The 19941-nt window shown below is 45.2% G+C and overlaps 1 protein-coding gene across 3 annotated transcripts in view; it reads left to right on the top strand.

Annotated features, from left to right (window-relative positions):
* ABHD6 (abhydrolase domain containing 6, acylglycerol lipase) overlaps window positions 1–19941 on the top strand; it is a 44619-nt gene that overhangs the window by 11870 nt on the left and 12808 nt on the right. For all 3 annotated transcript variants that reach the window (XM_073351436.1, XM_073351438.1, XM_073351439.1), the window contains exons 2-5: window positions 1073–1134; window positions 7680–7823; window positions 16065–16221; window positions 17919–18032. In XM_073351436.1, coding sequence (XP_073207537.1) covers window positions 7705–7823; window positions 16065–16221; window positions 17919–18032 — 390 coding nt within the window. In that variant the 5' untranslated portion in view covers window positions 1073–1134; window positions 7680–7704. The remainder of the gene's footprint in view (window positions 1–1072; window positions 1135–7679; window positions 7824–16064; window positions 16222–17918; window positions 18033–19941) is intronic.

Here is a 19941-nt window from a genome sequence, read left to right as displayed (position 1 = left end):
AAATTTCAAATTACATCAGTCTTATATCCGGAATGGAAAGAGAAAACATGCACATGTCATTCTGTATCTTCATGTATACATGCATGTGTTATATTAGAGCTTGCGAGAAAGGCATACCATATTTCTATTCAGGTTTGTCAGACGCATTTGGTTTACGAGGGATATGTTTCCTTGAGTAGTGTAATGCTCATTGGGAATATTTAATCATATGAGTTGTAACAGCTGCCATGGCTTACCCCAGGAGCAGACTGCAGGCAGGAAGCTGGTAAACATGACTTTCTTTGCTTGTTGAACTCTAATGCAGAACAGACAGTTGGAACAAATAATTCACTTCCTGGTTGCTGCCCCTGCCAGCACACCCCTCTTAAAGGGAATCACATCAAATAACTGGAACTCTTAACCAGGCTTTCAGACCCTACAATAGACATTAATCAAATGCTGTTTGTGCATTAAATGTCTTTCCGTGTGTTCTGTAACTTGAATGCTACTTTATCTAGAGCTGCTGAGTAACTCATCAAGAAAGCTCAATCTATTATTGTAGGAGTACAAAGAAACGTCCATCTCTCTAATACATTACAGTCCCATTTATTGAAAGGTTGTGGGGCAATATAAAATCTTTGGGGAAGAGGGTTTCAAATAAATAGGAACAGTGGGAACTTGACTGAGTTTTAGTTAATGTGATTTAATTGTACTAATTATTTAATGATAGTTGTGATCCTAAGTTTCCATCTTTCTTCTTTCCTTCAGTTCAGCCCTTGATGAGGCAGATCCTACTGTTAAGTGGATTCTTTCTGTTGGCTCAGAATGCTTTAATCTTCTCACTCTTTTTCAGTGTTTGTCCTCCGTGTTGACTTGCACTTTGTACATGCTTGGAACTAGTGTCTTGATATTATTTTATTACATGAAGTGATATAAAATGTGAAAGGTTGAACAGAGGGTAGTGACCATGTACTTTGAAGTGCTGCTGATGGTTTAAACAGCAGAAATGAACAGCATCTCTGCTACTAAATATGAAAGAAAAAAGCCCTGGAATATAATTTCCTTTTTTTTTCTTTTTTAATAATGGTTTCAGAACGTCATCGGAACCGGTGGCCTGTGGCAGCTGTACCCAGGAGGAGGAGGCTTTTCTGAACCGTAAGCCCTGCTCTTAAAGACTCTGATTGTTATGTTTAAATTCTAATCAGAGAATGGGGTGTTTTTCAATAAATTAATGTCTTTTTGAAAGAAGTTATAGTCAGTGTTCTCCATCTGCTGCACACCCACCTACTGTCTAAGTTAACAAAGCCAGCCTCACAGTTAAATGTGCTATTTGTGAGATCTACAGCAAAGCAAAGGCTAAATAGTGGCTGTAAGCCACTGTGCATGCGGTGGCAAACTGGGAAAGTGCATTGCCCAAGCAGAAACTCTAAGGCAGGGGTTTTCAAACTTTTTTCCTCGTGACCCAGTTGAAGAAAATTGTTGATGCCGTGACCCAACGTAATTATATCTTTTGACTAGAGTTTTCATAAAATCATAATATTGCAATACATTCCAGCTTAACCCACTTTACATAACTAACACTAGACAGGTTTCAGAGTAACAGCCGTGTTAGTCTGTATTCGCAAAAAGAAAAGGAGGACTTGTGGCACCTTAGAGACTAACCAATTTATTAGAGCATAAGCTTTCGTGAGCTACAGCTCACTTCCTCAGATGCATATCATGGAAACTGCAGCAGGCTTTATATATACACAGAGAATATGAAACAATACCTATTCCCACCCCACTGTCCTGCTGGTAATAGCTTATCTAAAGTGATTTCCAGCACAAATCCAGGTTTTCTCACCCTCCACCCCCCCACACAAATTCACTCTCCTGCTGGTGATAGCCCATCCAAAGTGACAACTCTTTACACAATGTGCATGACAATCAAGCTGGGCTATTTCCTGCACAAATCCAGGTTCTCACATCCCCCCACCCCCATACACACACAAACTCACTCTCCTGCTGGTAATAGCTCATCCAAACTGACCACTCTTCAAGTTAAAATCCAAGTTAAACCAGAACATCTGGGAGGGGGGGTAGGAAAAAACAAGAGGAAACAGGCTACCTTGCATAATGACTTAGCCACTCCAAGTCTCTATTTAAGCCTAAATTAATAGTATCCAATTTGCAAATGAATTCCAATTCAGCAGTTTCTCGCTGGAGTCTGGATTTGAAGTTTTTTTGTTTTAAGATAGCGACCTTCATGTCTGTGATCGCGTGACCAGAGAGATTGAAGTGTTCTCCGACTGGTTTATGAACACTTCTGCCCCTCCACCCCCACGAACATGATACAGTTCTGTGGTGACCTAGAATCCTATTTTCGACGTCTCCGACTCAAGGAATATTTCCAAAATACCTCTGAACAGCATACTAATCCACAGAGGTCTCCCTACCAACACTACAGAAAGAGGGATTCTAGGTGGACTCCTCCTGAAGGTCGAAACAGCAGACTGGACTTCTACATAGAGTGCTTCCGCCGACGTGCACGGGCTGAAATTGTGGAAAAGCAGCATCACTTGCCCCATAACCTCAGCCATGCGGAACGCAATGCCATCCACAGCCTCAGAAACAACTCTGACATCATAATCAAAAAGGCTGACAAAGGAGGTGCTGTTGTCGTCATGAATAGGTCGGAATATGAACAAGAGGCTGCTCGGCAGCTCTCCAACACGAGTTTCTACAAGCCATTACCCTCTGATCCCACTGAGAGTTACCAAAAGCAATTACAGCATTTGCTCAAGAAACTTCCTGAAAAAGCACAAGATCAAATCCGCACAGACACACCCCTGGAACCCCGACCTGGGATATTCTATCTACTACCCAAGATCCATAAACCTGGAAATCCTGGGCGCCCCATCATCTCAGGCATTGGCACCCTGACAGCAGGATTGTCTGGCTATGTAGACTCCCTCCTCAGGCCCTACGCTACCAGCACTCCCAGCTACCTTCGAGACACCACTGACTTCCTGAGGAAACTACAATCCATCGGTGATCTTCCTGATAACACCATCCTGGCCACTATGGATGTAGAAGCCCTCTACACCAACATTCCACACAAAGATGGACTACAAGCCGTCAAGAACACTATCCCCGATAATGTCACGGCTAACCTGGTGGCTGAACTTTGTGACTTTGTCCTTACCCATAACTACTTCACATTTGGGGACAATGTATACCTTCAGATCAGCGGCACTGCTATGGGTACCCGCATGGCCCCACAGTATGCCAACATTTTTATGGCTGATTTAGAACAACGCTTCCTCAGCTCTCGTCCCCTAAAGCCCCTACTCTACTTGCGCTATATTGATGACATCTTCATCATCTGGACCCATGGAAAAGAAGCCCTTGAGGAATTCCACCATGATTTCAACAATTTCCATCCCACCACCAACCTCAGCCTGGTCCAGTCCACACAAGAGATCCACTTCCTGGACACTACAGTGCTAATAAACAATGGTCACATAAACACCACCCTATACCGGAAACCTACTGACCGCTATTCCTACCTGCATGCCTCCAGCTTTCACCCTGACCACACCACACGATCCATCGTCTACAGCCAAGCTCTGCGATACAACCGCATTTGCTCCAACCCCTCAGACAGAGACAAACACCTACAAGATCTCTGTCAAGCTTTCTTACAACTACAATACCCACCTGTGGAAGTAAAGAAACAGATTGATAGAGCCAGAAGAGTTCCCAGAAGTTACCTACTACAGGACAGGCCTAACAAAGAAAATAACAGAACGCCACTAGCCGTCACCTTCAGCCCCCAACTAAAACCCCTCCAACGCATTATTAAGGATCTACAACCTATCCTAAAGGATGACCCAACACTCTCACAAATCTTGGGAGACAGGTCAGTCCTTGCCTACAGACAGCCCCGCAACCTGAAGCAAATACTCACCAACAACCACATACCACACAACAGAACCACTAACCCAGGGACTTATCCTTGCAACAAAGCCCGTTGCCAACTGTGCCCACATATCTATTCAGGGGACACCATCACAGGGCCTAATAACATCAGCCACACTACCAGAGGCTCGTTCACCTGCACATCCACCAATGTGATATATGCCATCATGTGCCAGCAATGCCCCTCTGCCATGTACATTGGTCAAACTGGACAGTCTCTACGTAAAAGAATAAATGGACACAAATCAGATGTCAAGAATTATAACATTCATAAACCAGTCGGAGAACACTTCAATCTCTCTGGTCACGCGATCACAGACATGAAGGTCGCTATCTTAAAACAAAAAAACTTCAAATCCAGACTCCAGCGAGAAACTGCTGAATTGGAATTCATTTGCAAATTGGATACTATTAATTTAGGCTTAAATAGAGACTTGGAGTGGCTAAGTCATTATGCAAGGTAGCCTGTTTCCTCTTGTTTTTTCCTACCCCCCCCTCCCAGATGTTCTGGTTTAACTTGGATTTTAACTTGAAGAGTGGTCAGTTTGGATGAGCTATTACCAGCAGGAGAGTGAGTTTGTGTGTGTATGGGGGTGGGGGGATGTGAGAACCTGGATTTGTGCAGGAAATAGCCCAGCTTGATTGTCATGCACATTGTGTAAAGAGTTGTCACTTTGGATGGGCTATCACCAGCAGGAGAGTGAATTTGTGTGGGGGGGTGGAGGGTGAGAAAACCTGGATTTGTGCTGGAAATCACTTTAGATAAGCTATTACCAGCAGGACAGTGGGGTGGGAATAGGTATTGTTTCATATTCTCTGTGTATATATAAAGCCTGCTGCAGTTTCCACGATATGCATCTGAGGAAGTGAGCTGTAGCTCACGAAAGCTTATGCTCTAATAAATTGGTTAGTCTCTAAGGTGCCACAAGTCCTCCTTTTCTTAACACTAGACACTAGCTTTAGTAAGCCTATGGTAAGGAGTGTGGGAGGTGGCCCAAGGTAGGGCCGAGGGTGAGGTGCAGAGGTGAGTGCTCTGTCTGTGGGTGAGGGCTCTAAGGTGGAGCTGGGGATGAGGGATTCAGGGTGCAGGAGGGGGCTCAGGACTGGGGCAGAGAGTTGAGATGCGGGGTGGGGCCAGGGATGAGGGGTTCAAGATGCAGAAGGGGGCAGGGGGTTGGGGTGGGGCCAGGGATGTGGAGTTTGGAGTGCAGGCAGGCTGCCACAGGGCTGGGGCCAGAGGACTCCCCCCAGCCCTCTCCCTGTAGACAGCAGCTAGCTCCAGGGGAGGGGCCATTCTCTCTCCCTGCCCGCAGCACAGAGCTCCTGGGGAAGGGGCCCCTTTCTCCTCCTGCTGCAAGAAGCACAGAGCAGCTCCGGGGGAAGGGCCTCTCTCTCCCTCTGCATGGTGCTCCAGGGGAAGGGTCCGAGTCCCGGCAGCAGCGAGCTCCGGGCTGGGGGAGAGGCCCGCAGCAGCCCTGCAAGCCCCAACTTGCTCCCCTCCCCGGTTCCCGCTCACCCCTTACCTCTCTCCTCTTTAGGTCCCTGCTGCACGGCCCTTTAGAGCTGGCGCGCGGCAACAATCATTATAATTTGAATCAGCAAGGCGACCCAGTGACTGACATTCCGTGACCCAGTACTGGGTCCCGACCCGTACTTTGAAAAACACTGCTCTAAGGTGTTTGCGCACCCCTCAGTCAAAATTTTTTGAGCACGCTCCCCCAATATATGTATATTTATTTATCTAAGGGGGCCCCGGGGCCCTGGCCTGCAGCTCTAAAGCCCCTTTCGGAATGCGGACCTGAGAGCACGGGCCGGAGGACTCAGGAGGAGCAGGGACAGCCGCGCAGCCAGCAGCCGGAGAGAAGCGGCGCTTTCCCCTTCAAAGCGACACTTTGGCCGGCTTTGAAGGGGAAAGTGCCGCTTCTTTCTGGCTGCACGGCTGTCCCTGCTCCTCCACGGGCTGGGGGACTCAGGGCTGCCCCCCTCCCCTTTTTTTTCCCCCCTCCGGCAGTGCTCCTCCTGCCATGCCGCCCTTTTGCTCTGGTGGCAGTCCTCCTGCTGCACTCCCCAATCGATCGTCTTGCGCACCCCCTGGGGTGCATGCACCCCACTTTGGAGACCACTGCTCCAAGGCACCATACCCAAAGCTGGCACATTGCCTCCAGGAGCAATGGTGGAGTATAGCTTTTGCTGTACCCCCCTGAAAGCTTGCAATGTGTGCTCCCTGCCTTCTCCCACAAACTCCTTATACTATGCCATAAAGGAGAGAGGGGGGTCCTCACACCTCTAGGTGTTACAGCACCACTGAATTACTAGAGACCCTACGTCCTCCTGTCTGGAGAGGTTACAGGCTGGGAGTGTGCTGTTCTCCTGCACAAGGGTAAAGGGAGGAGAGCCCCTACATACTCTCCTCAACCTTTTACACATCCACAATGTGGCCCTGAGTAGCGAAAGTGCCTGGGACATTTCTGGGTTAATGCCCTTGGAAATTAGACTGTTTTTGTCTAAAAAACAGAACATTTTCTTCAGCACTCTTTCCCCCAGCTAATCTTAGCCATTATATTTTAAAATATGTTTCTTAATTTTAATATAAAATATGACCCAGTAGTACAGCTCCAGTTCAGAATAGATTGTAAATACAATGTTTGATTCCTGTTCGGCAACATAATATACCAGCTGTAGCAGCTACTGTAACGCCTCAAAATAATCAAAACCCATCTGGAGCAAAACAGAAGTAGGATTATCCATGGGCCCTATTGTGAGAAGTTGAGCAGTAGTACTGGGAGGTGGGTGGTTAGTGAACCTTGGATTTAAATATGCTTGGATTTATAATTCATTCTTGTGAGGAGGCTAGCATTGAGAAATGGATGGTATGGCAGATGTTCAGCATCAGGAATTAAGGGATATGCCCAGGATATCTGTGTGCCAGGGTTTAATCCTTCAGTAGTAAAGTGCATGCATGCTGTTTAGTGATGAGAGTATAGAAATAAAGGAATCCCACATTATGCTGTACAGACAGTTGCATTTGAAAAGCAATTTGTATTAGCAATCCCAGAACATGGAAGTTCTTTGAGATCTTGCATTTGGAGCACTCTGAGGTTCTGGCAGGGGGCCTTTTAACATAGCTCTTGGGAACAATATATTTTCAGTTTAGTACGAGGATTTGAATGCTCTGCTATTTTCTAGAGAAGGGGACCAATTTGACTCTTCTGAGGGCCTGCAGACAAAGAATGCTATGCCAGGTCTCCTTCCCAGACTTCCTTGAGATCTTTAAGAGGCTCTACTCCTTGATTATCAGCTGCCTGTCTAAAGCAGAAATGAGTCTGACTCAGGACACATGAGGTTGAATTTTAGGTCAGATATTGTATGCTGTGAATCTCAGACTTGGTATGGAGGCTGGGAAGGCTAATTGGGTTAAATGAATGCTTAATAAGAGCTTTCTTACCCCAGTCTTCAGATTGGGGATAGCATGATGGTAGGGAGGGGGTGAGAATTTATGTTTTGCAAAGTGCCATAGCAACTAAATTATGACCAGCTGTCTTAGCTTCATCCGAGAAGATGAGATTGCAGTTTTTAGGGTCAGTTTGGGTCTGAAAGAAATAGGGTTTTAAAACTGAAAACAGTTTGCTGTGTTCCTGACCAATATCTGTTGTATGTTTAATGCCTTCCTCTTATCTTGGCAGCCTTTCCTTCATTCACTATTTTGTTGCTAACCTCTGGTTCTTATTTAACATATGCAGGTGAGGTAGAATCTTAAAGAACAATATGGACCTTGATGTGTTAAACATGTTTGTAATAGCAGGAGGCACTCTGGCTATCCCCATTCTGGCATTTGTAGCATCCTTTCTCCTATGGCCTTCTGCACTGATCAAAATCTATTATTGGTAAGTTAAAGTATAAGAATATTAGCATGGAATGATTATTTTTGGTTCACACTATAACGTAGATTTAAAATGTGTGGTTGCCAGATAGACTGAGTGCTCAGTAAGTCCCACTTATCTTAAAGATGCGGTCCCCATTGATTTTATTGTTTATTATTCATATTCTTAACTCGTGATCATACAGTAGTACATGGGTCCTCAGACTCGGGTGGAGGGTCCCATTATGACGAGTGCTGTACATACACATAGTAAGGAACGGCACTTGCCCCATAGAGCTTACAATCTAACTAAACAATGAAGATAAAGGCTGGGAGAGAGAAAGTATTAATTATCCTGATTTTGCAGATAGGGACCTGAGGTATAGAGAAATTGAGCAACTTGCCCAGGGTCACATATGAGCAGTGACATTGGAACAATTTTTACAGAGAGGGTGCTGAGAGCCATTGAACAAAACTGTAAACCCTGTGTATGATAGAAACCACGTCAAGCCTTGGCGTGCTGCTGCACCCCTAGTTCCAGCACCCCTGCATGTGAGGTCACTGTCAAAGCCAGGTACTGAACCTTGGTCTCCTGAGTCCCAGAGTTCAGTGTTGTGTTCTCTTCTAGCCCATAGAGATGAGTAACAGAGGAGTCCAGCTTTAATACATTTCAGAAGACAGGATTGTTTATTGACAAGGCATGTTATGAAAACTTCCCAAAATCTCAGTCAGCTATTCTTGATACCAAGGTACACTGGCACCTGGGGGAAGTATTCTTAGGGCCCGTAATATAAAATTAGATTAAGACTTTAACATGTGGATGGAGTTTTATTATAATAGATTTGTTTTACTCTTAAAAAACATAACTTTAAAACACAGACTGAAGGAATACTATCATTCCTTATCACACTCTCCCAACTGAGGCTTTTTGGGTCATGTCTTTGTTGCAGGTTGCTAGGCAGGGCTTGATTATCCGGGTTGCTTTCATTTGAGAGGGAGGGCTGCCCATGGGAACTGGTGTCATTTGCACTTTTCACGGTACGGGAGAACAGACTGGGGGAAAATGGCCTGTTGGACACCCTCATCAATCAGGAAGGCTATCTGGATCTTGTGGGCAGGAGTGATTGTCGCAATGGGACCAGAATGTGGGTTCAAGCAGAGCAGAGAAACAAAACAAGGTGTGGGAGAGAATTAAAAGCAAGAGAGCAATTGATAGAGGCTTCATGATTCCTCTGTGAACTGGGACAGGGCAATCTTCCAGCAAGACAGAGTGGAAACCTGGTAATTTCATGCTCAGGACAAATAGAAGTGTTATGCTCAGGAGAAGTAGAAAACCCCGGTGCAGCAGTAATCTGCATTGGTAATGCAGTTGTCAGAGTCTGTGCAACTCCTCTTGACATCTCATGACAAAGCTGCATTTCTGTGAGTCATTCCTTTGCTAAGGAGATGATGGTAATGGGCTCTCACTGAGAGAAACATTAATGGCTCTAAGTTCGTTCCCCATCACAACTGTATTCAGAGTAACAGCCATGTTAGTCTGTATTCGCAAAAAGAAAAGGAGTACTTGTGGCACCTTAGAGACTAACCAATTTATTTGAGCATGAGCTTTCGTGAGCTACAGCTCACTTCATCGGATGCATACCATGGAAACTGCAGCAGACATTATATACACACAGAGATCATGAAACAATACCTCCTCCCACCCCACTGTCCTGCTGGTAATAGCTTATCTAAAGTGATCATCCTGCTGGTAATAGCCCATCCAAAGTGACAACTCTCTTCACAATGTGCATGATAATCAAGGTGGGCCATTTCCTGCACAAATCCAGGTTCTCTCACCCCCTAACCCCCCTCCAAAAACCACACACACAAACTCACTCTCCTGTTGGTAATAGCTCATCCAAAGTGACCACTCTCCCTACAATGTGCATGGTAATCAAGGTGGGCCATGTCCAGCACAAATCCAGGCTTTCTCACCTCCCCCCCACCCCTTTTTTTCCCGGGGACACACACACACACACACACACAAACTCACTCTCCTGCTGGCAATAGGTCATCCAAACTGACCACTCTCCAAGTTTAAATCCAAGTTTAACCAGAACGTCTGGGGGGGTGGGGTAGGAAAAAACAAGGGGAAATAGGCTACTTTGCATAATGACTTAGCCACTCCCAGTCTCTATTTAAGCCTAAATTAATAGTATCCAATTTGCAAATGAATTCCAATTCAGCAGTTTCTCGCTGGAGTCTGGATTTGAAGTTTTTTTGTTTTAAGATAGCGACCTTCATGTCTGTGATTGCGTGACCAGAGAGATTGAAGTGTTCTCTGACTGGTTTATGAATGTTATAATTCTTGACATCTGATTTGTGTCCATTTGTTCTTTTACGTAGAGACTGTCCAGTTTGACCAATGTAAATGGCAGAGGGACATTGCTGGCACATGATGGCATATATCACATTGGTGGATGTGCAGGTGAACGAGCCTCTGATAGTGTGGCTGATGTTATTAGGCCCTGTGATGGTGTCCCCTGAATAGATATGTGGGCACAGTTGGCAACGGGCTTTGTTGCAAGGATAAGTCCCTGGGTTAGTGGTTCTGTTGTGTGGTATGTGGTTGTTGGTGAGTATTTGCTTCAGGTTGCGGGGCTGTCTGTAGGCAAGGACTGACCTGTCTCCCAAGATTTGTGAGAGTGTTGGGTCATCCTTTAGGATAGGTTGTAGATCCTTAATAATGCGTTGGAGGGGTTTTAGTTGGGGGCTGAAGGTGACGGCTAGTGGCGTTCTGTTGTTTTCTTTGTTGGGCCTGTCCTGTAGTAGGTGACTTCTGGGAACTCTTCTGGCTCTATCAATCTGTTTCTTCACTTCCGCAGGTGGGTATTTTAGTTGTAAGAAAGCTATTACCAGCAGGACAGTGGGGTGGGAGGAGGTATTGTTTCATGATCTCTGTGTGTATATAATGTCTGCTGCAGTTTTCACGGTATGCATCCGATGAAGTGAGCTGTAGCTCACGAAAGCTCATGCTCAAATAAATTGGTTAGTCTCTAAGGTGCCACAAGTACTCCTTTTTCTTTTCATGACAACTGTATTGTGACTGTACTTACAATAGCCTGGCCAGTCTTATTTCAAAATGGCTAGGCTGCAGAACAAACACAAGGTACCTTCATGTGGTAACTAACATGTGGCCTGTCAGTTTCTTGAATATGAATGTTAATCTGAGGGTTCTGATTTGTATCAGGTTACACAAAGCTTCTTTGAAGCCACATCTTTCCTCATGATTAAGAATATAATTTGAAATGTGAAAACTGTTAGTTACAGAAAGAAGGTTCCCAGCTCTCTCTCTTTCTTTGCAGTGGCGTGTTGAAGACAAGTTGTATAATTTTCCTCATTATCCTATTGTACCCCATCCTTTCCAATAACAGAAGAGAACCACACTAGTTCTTTAGTCTTCATGGAAACGAGATGAAGCAATGATGATGATTGCAATCCCTCTGTTTATTTCAGATGAGGGTTTAAACAGAAAATATTCCTTTAAAAATGCCTCGTCTGGCATTCCAGTTGTGTTAGTTCAGCAGGATTGCTGTACCTGATGTACAGTTAACAGTATGAGTTGTTTTAATTTGGTCACTCATCAGTTCCACTCTACTGCTGAGGTATCTTAAAGTCAAACTGATCTTCCGTAGAAATTTCTGACCATAGTGCAATTTGTAATCCCACTTCCACTCATTCAGGCAAGGCAGCAGTATCAATCTCTCTCTCTCTCTCTTTTTTTTTTTTTTTAATGGACAGACATGTAGGTCTAACAGATTTATTCTAAGTAATCTCATAATCTTATGTATTCAGGCAACTGAAGGTTAAAACTGGCAGGATGTAATCAAACCCTGGAATACTGGTAACTAAATTTGTGTAAGGAAGAATTCCTTTTCTTCACGCATCACATCAGGAACTGTGAGGCAGAATGATGCTTCTGCAAATGATAGCTAAAAAATATCACCAATTCTCTGCTATGGAGATGTCAGTCCAGATGCTGGGACTTCTGTGTCCTCTGGCTTGTATAAATCCGATTGGCAAAAGAGGATTAAATAAGTTTCACTTCCTTTGTAGATGCTTTTCCTATTTTTTTAAAATCTCTATTCTGTGTGTCCTGGGAATGTGTCTCCATAGTGCCCTATAACCAGTAGAGTTATCAGCAGCCATTGCTGTAACAAAGATTGTGCAGACTTGTTTACGTAGATTGTAAACTCTTTGGGGGCAGGCACCATCTTTTGTTCTGTGTTTGTACAGCATTGAGCACAACAGGGCCCTGGACAATGACTAGGGCTCCTAGGTTCTACAGAAATACAATTAATCAACAAGAAGAAGTAGCACAAGCCTATTAACAGACAACGTGAAGGCAGGTGCTGCAGAAATTAGTATTTTGGTGAGTGAAAGAAACAAAGATGCTTTTTCACTCCCATGATTAGATTGTGGAACTCGTTGCCACAGGATGTCATTGAGGTCAATAATTTAGCAAGATTCAGAGTGGGATTGGATGGTGATATGGATAACAAAATATCCATAGTTGTTACAGCACTAAAAGAAGAGTTTTGGAAAGGATACAAAACCAGTCATCAGGGTTTAAGCCAATCTCTCAACTAGTTGGGGTTAGGATGAGGCCTTCATGGAGAGGCAGATTACCCCAAATCTGCCTATTCTGGGCTTTCTTGCACCTTCCTCTGAAGCGTTTGGTACTGGCTGTAGTCACAAATAGGGTACTGGATTGGATGGACCTCGGGGCTGGTCCAGAATGGCAGTTCCTATGGTCTTGAAAATATTTAGTCAGTGGAGACATAGGCAAGAGTTTCAGAGTAGAGACGATGATAAGAAAAGGGCTCATGACAGAGAGCTCTGAGGAGCCAGGCTAAGTAGGGAGGTAAGAATGTGCTAGATGTTTTAAAAAATGAGAGGATGGGGGGAGGATTTTTCTAAAGAGATAAATGCCCGTTTCTTTCTTTTCTAAGCTTAACTTTGAGTCTACATCTGCAGTAGCTGGATCTGTAATGCCTGGACATAACTACGAATCGTGGAGGAGTCTTGTGTACATTTTGTTATAGAATATCCAGCCGTTCTCCCCCCCTCGCACGCCCCCGCTTCCTGTGAATCTTGTTTCTTCAGCATTTTTATTGTTTAATTTGTTGTTTATTCTGTTCATTAGAAATTTGTTTTTTTGTTCTCAAATCATATTCTCTTTGTGCACCTGTAGGAGGGAATGAGAGGGAAAGTATTGTGGCTACTACATAACCAAACTCAGTCCCCTTTCAATCCATGGACAATTTCCCCTTCTCAGGGTAGACTGAGCTCTTGGGAGCAGACTGAGGTCACAGACCTGACAGGGGTAGCCAGTGACAGCAGGTTGCATCTCTTTTCACCACACCATTCAAAACCTGTTCTCTTTGTCCCCCCATTCCCTCTCTCCCCTCCCCATTCTTGTTCTTACGGGTTGCACTAGGTCTACAATGAGCTACACTCTTAATGATAGAGGCCATGGCCTTAGTTTGTAGTTGGGGTGCTACAGAATGACTTTTTCCTTCTCACCTGCTTTTGGTGTGTGTCTCCCTGCAGGGTTTGAGATCTGAGACTGCTCCACTGCCATCTGGCAGTGGATCGCTCCTCCTTTGCTTTGTGTGCTAATCCGTTTAGCTGCCATTCCTGCTGCTGCTAATAGCGTTAACACCTTGTGAGGGATCAGTTCAGCTTTGGACAGATTATTTTGTCTTTTGGTGAATTGATCCATCAGGATCAGTTGCTAAAAATGTTAATATCTTGCCCAATGATGGTTTACACAGGGCCCCTGAGGCAAACTTTAAGACACTTATTCATTCAGGGTGAAATTCACCTCTGAATGTAGTACATGCACAAGGTCTAGGCACCACATAAATCCCACATAAGTCCTCAAAATAGGGCTTACAGTAAATAAGGATTGAGGTGCTGTATAAGCTTTTTGCTGGCTTTCTGCACCCTCACAATGACAACACAATCCAGCCTTAGTGACATCATAGTCGCCTCTTATATGAACTGATACTACACAAGCTGGTATTTATCAATATTCTGGTCACCAGATACTGTGCAATTATTTGTTTAATGTGCAGACAGGGGCCAGAGTCTAATCTCAGTCAGAGTAACTCTGTTGACTTCACTGAAGTCAGTCTTGGTTTTGCTTCAGTGTCATGGAGCTTAGAATCTGCCTTGTGTTGCAAATTCTTGCTTTGTTTGCCTGAATGAACCTCCATTTGTTTTAAAATGTACTTATGGCACTCAGGATTGGTCCCAGACAGAGCAAGAGCAAAAGCAAAAAGGAAAATCTTGTAAAAATAGAGTCCCAAAGTAATCAAAGTTAGAGTGAGATGAATAGAAAGCCCTTGTGCTGAGCCTTGAAGAGGAGGGATTCATGAGACATAAGCAGGGAGGGTGTTGCATACATGCAGCCCCACTCCCCAGCTCATTTCAGATGGACACCTGAGAGCAACGACAGCCTGGTTGACCTCTCTTGCCTTGTGAGCAGCAAAATGGTTGTTTGTGTACTTCAGCCCTACGTGACAGAAGGCCATAGAGACCATCAGCAAAACCTTGGTTTGAAACCAAGTGCATTATTCGAAAGGGCTTTATTTCGGCTGAAAGCAATGCAGGATGCTGTATAGCTGTCCACAATATTGTCCCGGTCACTTTTTGCTTTAAATGTTTTTTCAAATATTATAAAGCAGCTGTCAACAATTCCCCTTTGACACAGAGTGCTCCCTTTCAGATGGGCACCCTAACACCAGGTTTACTGTCCTACTTCCCCCCTGGAGCTCCTGATGACTTCACGACAGGCTCTCTTGTCTCAGTAATACACCTCCTTAGGGCAGTTTATTACAAAATGCTAGTGCAAACAATCTGTAACAAAAGTCCCGAAACATAATCCATTTCTCATGCCCCCCGCCCCCATGCAGTCCTTAAAATCACATGTGATCTGGTCAGTAGACATAGCACATACCACACTCTGGAGCTTTCCACCACTCCTGGGCTCTTCTTTAGTGCTCTCCTGTCCTGCCAGGACAGCTGCCGCATCCCTTCCAGCTGCAACCCCCAGCCTTTCTGCTGGGAGTTCATCCTCATCAGGGAGCACCCAGCTCTGCCCCTGTTCTGTTAAGCTCCCATCTTAAACAGGCCAGAAAGTAGGCCCTGCACCTGTTCCCCAGCCCTCAGTCCTCTGTCACCCTCTGGTTCCAGTGCACCAGCGTGGAGATGTCAGCGGGTATGCCCCTCCGCTGCTCACCTGCCTTTAGCCTGCTTTGGGCCTCAGCTCTGCCTCTCCAGCTTGCAAATCAGTAGGCAACTCCGTCTGCTGCTTTTTTGCCTTCCATTTGCTCCGGCTTGGGGAGTTCATCCAGAAAACCCCTCTTCTGCCTTCCCTGAGGAACCTTCTACAGTTTCCTTCAGGGACCTCCTCCCTCTCTGAGTCTGCACCTGTTCTAGCACAGGGGTGCTAGACAGCTTCATTTAAAGGGGTCAGCCACCCTGTGGCAGCAGCCAAACTATTAAACTTTGATAGAGGTTTGCTAGCTCTTCTGTTCTGTTAAAGTTCTCAGCACCTGTCTGTGGGCTGTCTTGAGTGCATGTTGTCCCTAAGGACAGGTCCCCCACAAGCCCTGCATACCAGTGGAGCCCCACTTCCCATGTAAGTGGTGTATCAGTCCCTTGTGGGGACTGAGTCTCTGTGGCATTTTTCACTGAACTCAAATGAGCCAGCGTAACAACTGCTGTCATTACATGTCCATAATACTTCGCCTTTATATATGTCATTTTACCCAAGGGTCTCCTTGTGCTTTTCAAATATAAACTAAGCTTCGCGATTCCCCTCTGAGTAAGAAAGAATTGTTTGTGTCCATATTAAAGACGAGTAAATTGAGCCAAAAGAGGCTAATCTTCAGCACATCCTCTGAGGCATCCTCAGCCTCCATTGACTTCACTGGAGATTGGTGGTGCTGCGTGTTTGCAAGAGAGGCTCCGTACTGCTGAGAATTGGACCCTGAGGCCCAGATCCACACAGGTATTTAGGTTCCGACCTTCCATTGAAATTGGTAGGCGTTAGGTGCCTAAATACAATTGAGGATCTGGGCATTAAGTGACTTGTCTGCGTTCTCATAGCAAGTCAGGCCTGGAATTGAACCCAGGAGTCTTGTCTGCCTTGTCTTGTGCTTGGACTATTAGATCATGCTCCAGTGTCATGTTTCGCTTAATTGTTTTTCTTTAGGTACTGGCGTCGAGCACTGGGCATGCAGGTTAAATATGCTGACTATGATGATTACCAGTTCTGTTTTTCTTATCGAGGGAGACCTGGATTCAGACCATCCATACTGATGTTACATGGATTTTCAGCCCACAAAGATATGTGGTTGTCTGTGGTCAAGGTATGTTTCCATTTCTCTAACAATAAATGGATACCGCCTTAGTGAGAGAACACTTTTATTTGCTGGTGTTCTGAAGGAGGAGCCTCCAGCTAGCACATTAGGAAGCTTAGCTATACTGATCACAGCTATGACAATTATTTTAGAAAACTAGAAATATCCTCAGCTACTGTACATATTGATCCTCTGATGCATTCCACCCCTTTTGTCATTCAAAGTTTAGAGGATTTATGCTTCCAGACTTAATAATGTCATAGGCTTGTTCTATACTACAGAGTTAGATCGATGTAAGCTGCCTATTGTCAGTGTACATGCTACTGCCTTGCTCCCCCCCCCGAAGTATGTACCCTACTACATCAACATCATAACTCCACTTCCACGAAAGGCTTATGTTGGTGTAGATAGGGCGATGCAGTGTCCGTGTAGACACTGCATTACTTACATTGGCTGTTGGATGTCATTCTTGTCAATTTCACAGTTCCTGCATGGAGCTCGGGGCCGGTGGTGGGCTCCAGCGAGACCCCAGCTGTCCTCCATCCCGGCCCTCTGGTCTGGAAGGTGAGAAGCCTTGGTGGCTGCCCCCCGCAACCAGCGGGGAGGCGAGAAGCCAAGAGCCTGGGCGGCAGCTGGGCAGCTGTGTGGAGCTCAGAGCCTTGGCTCTCAGCTCCCCACGCTGCTCCTCTTCTGGCTGGTGGAAGCGCTCTTGGTGAGGATGCACACCACCAACACAAGAAGGTAGTGTGGTCTTCCTCCACTGCAGTAATTACTGCAATAGCTGTAAGTTGACGTAACACAGGTTGACTTAAGTTGTAGTGTAGACATGCCCATAGAGTTTAAGGTCAGAAGGGGCCACCAGGTCATCCAGTCTGACCCCTGTATATCACAGGCCCTTAAATTATATTTAATAGGATGGAGCCTTTTCTTAACAGCTGGAGTCTGGTGTATAATAATTCTGGTGAATAGGTCATTTCCGGTATTTAATCTACAGGGCCAGATTGGCAGTCTAGTCTGTGCCAGCACCTAGACAGAGTCCCCGTGGAAGGCCCTTAAGACCCAAAATCTGCTTGGGGAGAGGAGGTTGTAGTCTCAGAAAACAGGCTTCATATCCTTGACACTGGAGATGTTTTTAGGGGCCTTACACTGCCAGAGTGAAGGTGTACATGGGATGATTATGGGAGGTACTTATTTCACACTTCCCCATAATAACTCCCACCTGCAGAGTTCCTATGGAGCCAGCAGCAGGAAGTAAAGTTGCTCTCTCCCAGCAACATCTCTGATGGAAAGCAGCAAAGGAGAAGCTACCTGTGCTCTGCTGGAAACTATCTCTGTGTGGTGGCAAAGTTGTGCTGTGAGAGAGAAGTTTTGTGTGAAGGAAATCTAGCCCATGGTATTTCATCACTTCTCGTACAGGGTGTACACGTACCAAACATTCATAACACAGTCCCTTTTTCAGGATCTCCCCTCCTCTTTTTCTTGGATTCTATTTTTTAAATAATAAAACTTCTTCAAGCTTATAAAAGATAATACCAGCTCGCAGTGAACTGATGTAATATGGTGCAGCCATTGGCCACACTGTACTAATCAGCACAACATTTCACAGAGAGATTCTAATAGGAAATCAGTTTTTTTTTTCTGTAATTACCAATTTCCTTCATAGCATCCCTTCTCTAGGCTAACTGCCCAGCGCTTTCTTTCCGCAGTTCCTTCCGAAGAACCTGCACTTGGTTTGTGTTGACATGCCTGGTCATGAGGGCACTACCCGATCATCGTTAGATGACTACTCCATCAATGGGCAAGTTAAAAGAATACACCAGGTGATGGCTTCAGATGTGTTCTATGCCTGTTCTTCTTCATGTCCCCCTTCCTGGGCAATCAGAGTATATGGGTTTGATTTGTCTTTGAAGTGACTGGAAACCAGGATTTCCTCTCTTTAGAGGATTGAAGGTGAAACATGGAGGGCTAGATTGTGCCCTTGGCTCAGCCCTGTGTAGATGGCAGTATGTGAGTGTGCTGCCTCAGGAAAACCCCAAAGAAGTAATTTCATAGATAGATTCATAGATATTTAGGTCAGAAGGGACCATTATGATCATCTAGTCTGACCTCCTGCACAACGCAGGCCACAGAATTTCACCCACCACCCCTGCGAGAAACCTCTCACCTATGTCTGAGCTATTGAAGTCCTCAAATCGTGGCTTAAAGACTTCAAGGAGCAGAGAATCCTCCAGCAAGTGACCTGTGCCCCATGCTACAGAGGAAGGCGAAAAACCTCCAGGGCCTCTTCCAATCTGCCCTGGAGGAAAATTCCTTCCTGACCCCAAATATGGCGATCAGCTAAACCCTGAGCATATGGGCAAGATTCACCAGCCAGATACCACAGAAAATTCTTTCCTGGGTAACTCAGATCCCACCCCATCTAATATCCCATCACAGGCCATTGGGACTATTTACCATGAATATTTAATTACCAAAACCATGTTATCCCATCATACCATCTCCTCCATAAACTTATCGAGTTTAATCTTAAAGCCAGATAGATCTTTTACCCTCACTGCTTCCCTTGGAAGGCTGTTCCAAAACTTCACTCCTCTGAATTTCCCTGCTCTCCTCTTATTGCAGGGGAAATAATCTACTCCTGGCCTGTAGCAACTGCAATTTACTTTTCCTTCCCCATCCCCTCCTGCAGCTCAGCTGTGCATTCCTTTGGGTCACTAAATGGGCCAGTATTGCCTTTGCTCCTTGGCTCTCTTTCATGTGCTAAGCTGCAGCCATCCTCCAGAAGGAAGTTTGCAGAGTTGTCCCTCTGTTCCTTCAAGGACTAACCCCCTGCTGTGTGACTGATTAGCCTGAACAGTCTTACTGCTTTAGGCACGTTCAAATACATTAGAAAATTCAGTGTGCAAATTACAACTAGGATCCTGTGTGCCAGAATCAGATGCGTTCTTAAAACCCTGCAGCTCACAGGAGCTTCGTATGATGGGAGAGCTTTTTTGTACTTTGCTGCACAGATTATAAGATGTGTAAATTTTCCTTTCAGCATAATGGCTGAGCCATGCAGAGTCATAATTCAGGTGTATGGCCGGGCTGAAGAAAAATGCTTGGGGGGGGGGGCAGGGAGGAAAATGTGGAGGAACAGCCGTTGCATTTTCCCCAATCATATACTCTGATTTTATTTCAGTTCCTCTCCACCCATAAATCTTTTCAAGAGCCAGCAGTGAAAATGGGCAGGGATCCAGGATCACCACCTACAAGCCTCTCCCTCCCACCCCCGTCACTCACGCACCGCTCTATCAGATTAAGCACTGCTGAAGTGGTATTGAATCCCCATCTCTGTAAAAGCTGCCAAGCGCCTCTGTCCATTTCCTTTGGCATCATCTGCAGATGCCTTCCTTGTGACTGTGTTGCTTTTTTACTTCACATTTGAATTAAGTATATAATATATTCTGGGTCAGATTCTTATTTATGCGAACATCTCTGCACTGCCAGAGTGGTGTACAGGAACCTCCATGTCAATGAGTATTAGGCCTCAATGGAGAGCGTTAAATCTCTCCTAAGATAAGCTCTGCAGCAGAGCTCTTAAAATGGAGAGGCGATTGGTAAGATGCTGCTGAAATAGACAGCAGGTGGGGACCACATTTTTGTATTTTGTAAGTCTGTATTTTTTCCCCTTGTTCCTTACTGGCATGATCAAGATGGGTGAGGCTGGAATGTAGGACAGAAGAGGAA

The sequence above is a fragment of the Lepidochelys kempii genome, chromosome 7 (genome assembly GCF_965140265.1).
Source record: "Lepidochelys kempii isolate rLepKem1 chromosome 7, rLepKem1.hap2, whole genome shotgun sequence".
Taxonomy (NCBI): domain Eukaryota; kingdom Metazoa; phylum Chordata; order Testudines; family Cheloniidae; genus Lepidochelys; species Lepidochelys kempii.
The sequence above is the reverse complement of the archived record's forward strand: the minus strand, read 5'-3'. Positions and strand labels throughout refer to the sequence as shown.